General features: G+C 37.5%; 1 protein-coding gene across 1 annotated transcript in view; it reads right to left on the bottom strand.

Moving 5' to 3' along the window:
• Positions 1-3957, bottom strand: part of TM9SF2 (transmembrane 9 superfamily member 2) — a gene marked incomplete at its 5' end in the record, with an annotated part of 23053 nt that overhangs the window by 8903 nt on the left and 10193 nt on the right. The window contains 4 exons of the mRNA XM_010142270.1: positions 466-523; positions 2661-2780; positions 3026-3158; positions 3284-3392. Coding sequence (XP_010140572.1) covers positions 466-523; positions 2661-2780; positions 3026-3158; positions 3284-3392 — 420 coding nt within the window. The remainder of the gene's footprint in view (positions 1-465; positions 524-2660; positions 2781-3025; positions 3159-3283; positions 3393-3957) is intronic.

Here is a 3957-nt window from a genome sequence, read left to right as displayed (position 1 = left end):
ACATTCCAACTAAGCAACTTCAAGTATATGCTTGTCTTAACTACACTTCAGGGTAAGACTGCTTGCTGTGATTCAGTAGAAAAATTTGCCACAGTGGTTATACAGTATATGACACTATGTAAGACCAACTACAGTGTGGTCAGAGAAACAGCCTAGAGAGTAAAAGAAAGCAATGAAAAAGTGTGGCTGTCTAAAACTTACCACTAGCATAATGGTCTTTCTTAATCAACCTTTTCATCTGGTGAGATTCAACAAATGCTTACTAAAAAAATATAAAATCTAAGGATGATATGCCATTAACATATTTATCTTTGTCAACAGCATCATGATTTTCTTGTACCTTCTGGAACAAAGGGACAATGTAACAAGATTTACTTGTACAGCTGAAACTTAAAAATTAGCTATGCATGTCAGGGAAGCAATTTTTTTTCTTTTTTTTTAATCATGGCAATATTCTCAACTTACCCAGGACAAAGGAATGATGTCAGCAGGACATTTGTTTTCCATTTCTCACCTCCAAATGCTGTATTAAAACATGCGACACTCATCAAAACATGTATTAAACTCACAACTATTAATTTTCCAGTCCATTTACCTGTTACATTTTGCTTGAAAATACTCAAATAATGTGGTACCATGCCCAAGTTTAAAACAGTAGACTAATTCTTCAGTGATAAAACTGAATTCCCTCATTAAATTGCTTAATCACAGAGCTTCAAAGCAAAGACTCAGACCAAGGCCAGGAAAAGTATCCAACTAAATAAACTGGGTCTCTGACCACCTTATCTGCTAAAAGGAGGAAACAGATTTGCAGTACTTTTAAGTCTTTAAAAAATAGTTAAAATCTGGAGTGATTACTAAGTTTAAGCTTTCTAGCATTTGACTGCAGGTTACAGTATGAAAAAAAACCATAAATATGTGAAAAGCAAGCCTAACAATTTTCTTTAAATAATTTTGTCTACAAATCTTACAAGAAAATCAGGACTAACACGCTTACAGGAAGAAGTGATGTTCTCTTAACACCAGTAAGCATTGGTGATACCAAAAGACCAAAGATAGCTTCGTTAAGAAAATCTTTATGAAGTTGCACTATGCTGATAAAAATTCTAGTCAGCATACTTCCAAATGAAAATATCCTGGTGGAATTCAGTGAAGCTGACAATTTCATCTGAGCACTGCCATAATGACATGCTTCTTTACTTCAAGAGTCAGAAGTGATTACGGTTAGAGTGATTTTAATTAAGTTTCTATTTCTTCATAAAACCTTGGTAGACCACGGCACTAAGATTAACCCCTTAATTTCAACTCAGGTTTCGCTTTTTGAATACAACATTGAAAAAACAAAACAACCCCCCCCGCATTAACACTGGATATCCATTTCAGTTGCATTTTGGTTTATGTCTCACGTAACAGCCATGTTTCCATACTGTATGCAGGGTATGGATCACCTGGTGTTATAACAAGAATATCTCTGGATCAGTCACTCACTGCCTTAGCATTTAGACACAATATTCAACTATCAAATAAATGATTCCCAGTAAAGATAATATGAAATGTAATCATTATCAGCTACATCTCCTCCAAAGATATAGAATTTAATTTACCATTAATACAATTCAAAACATCCTTCAAACCACACAATATAGAGCATGATATAAAGAGTAATTCTGTCCTCAGTTACACCCTTAGTCCTAAAGTCTCCTTCCATTTAAGCCTAATTGGCTTGAAGATTGGGAAAAGAAACAGTTCACTACCACGGTGGAAAAACTCCTTACAAAATACAAACTCTCTTTCTGCAATGGTTCTCCCCACATGAAAATCGTGAAATGGTTAGAAGAAAAAACTCCCATGCCTACTACCAGGCTGAAGTTTAGAAATAGACACATTCTCTAGCCCTGTACATTCAGAACTAAAATAACCCAAAAGATGCAGCTCGCTCAGTCATAAAGTCTTTTACCTTGAGTAAGGTAATTAAGCTGTAATGCGGAACAGTATGCTTCACCTTAAGAGAAACCAGAAGGTACAGGGGCAAACATTTTGGGTTTGGTAGGCAAGCCTTGAAAGAACAGCTAGCTGGGATCAGTAAAAGAAAACAGTATCAACTAACTACTGTCAGGTGCCCAAACACCACTGGGTTGATTTCTACAACTACGGGACACCTAATACTCCTTCCGCCTGCGCCCCTGCCACAGTCTGATAAGCACCATTCCCCAAAGGCCCAGGAACTAGCTAAAAACAAGTGACAAATCTCAGGCATGCAAGAACGGAGGTTCATGATTTGGGGGAGGAAATAAAAATTGTTACCAAGTAACTTCAATGGCTAAAACTAAATGCAAGTTAACACTGCACCCTGCAACTGAAGGAAACAGAAGTACAAACCTATGTGATGTAATGAGCTTAGTACTAATAAAATGGAATCTGCTTCCCAATTCCATAGATACATAGTAGCAAGAGCAATTCAGGGTCTTTAGGCATGATCACATCAAAACAAGCGTAACCATGCCAGTGTTCTATACGTGTTTTCTGTTGTTAGGTAGGTACATTTCTCCAACTAGCCCTGAGGGAAACTACAAACAGTACTGCAAAAGAAAAATCAGTTCCATGATGGTAATTTACTTTAATGAACTTAAGCCTTGTCATTTTAAATAACTTCTACTCACATTTGTAGAATCTGGCAGCAACATAACCAGCTGGAGTTCCAAGCAGTACCCACAAAACTACAGCACAGGTCATTAGAGCTCCCCGGTTAGCAGGTGACAAAAATCCCAGGCAAGCAAAAACTAGGAGGCAGAGATGGACAATGTTAGAGAGTGGCCATACATTTGACTTAAAGCTGGTACATCAGTTATCTTAAAATCTGAGTATACTAACTTGCACGCCTGCTGTATCAGCTCAGCAGTTTCCAACCTTGAGACTTTTAAGAAATTTCTAGACAAAACCTATACTGCTATTTTTACTAGCACCATGCAATTAGCAGTGAAAAATCAACTGTACTCAACTAATCCCTCCTCACTTTATTACTTACACAGGGTAACAAAAGTCATTATTAAGATCTGTGTGCCAGAGCCTAGAAAAACGGACAAGAGCATTCCTTTTCTTGGGGGTCTGAAAATATCACCATGAACCAGTTTCCAGCCAAATTCTTCTTGAGCATCTTCCTACAAGAAGGAAATATATCTGTTTTAATACAGTGGATTGCTATTTAAATAGCCTGCTACAGAAATACATTTAGCTGAAAAAATAACATTCTAAATAAATTTCAGAAGGTACATTTTAGACTTACAGTGGAATCCATCTGATTGTATCTTGCAATGTCTTTATGCAGCGTCCTCAACATAATCATAGCTACCATTCCAGACAGAAAGAGGACGATCACCAAGGAATTCATAATACTGAATTTAAAAAAAAAAAAAGCATCATTCAAAGTGCAATGTAAACACTTCAATATTTGTCATGAATTAGGCCCAATCTGCAACAAAGCACCTGCTAACTAAGCATCCAGTGGGAAGGAAAGGATAAAATAATAAAAAATTATTTTATATAGAGATATGAAAGACAAAGACATGGAGGGCCCACTCACCAGTTACAGTCATGGATAAAACAGACTCAGCTAGGGGAAAAAAAATCAATTTAATTTGTTACCAATCAAATCAGAGTAGGATAATGAGAAATAAAAAAAAAATCTTAAAACCACTCTTCACCAGACCCCCTTCCCTTCTTCCCAGGCTCAACTTTGCTCACAATTTCTCTACCTCCTCTCCTCCAGTGGCACAGGAGGACAAGGAATGGGGATTATAGTCAGTTTATCACATGTTGTCTCTGCTGCTCCTTCCTTCTCAGAGGCGCGACTCCTCACACTCTTCCCCTGCTCCAGCATAGGGTCCCTCCCATAGAAATGAAATTCTCCATTGTGTGTCCTTCCCATAGGCTACAGTTTTTCACTGCTCCAGCGTGGGG

The sequence above is a fragment of the Buceros rhinoceros genome, unplaced genomic scaffold (genome assembly GCF_000710305.1).
Source record: "Buceros rhinoceros silvestris isolate BGI_N320 unplaced genomic scaffold, ASM71030v1 scaffold5238, whole genome shotgun sequence".
Taxonomy (NCBI): domain Eukaryota; kingdom Metazoa; phylum Chordata; class Aves; order Bucerotiformes; family Bucerotidae; genus Buceros; species Buceros rhinoceros.
Note: the sequence above shows the minus strand (reverse complement) of the source record. Positions and strands in the feature narration are given on the sequence as shown.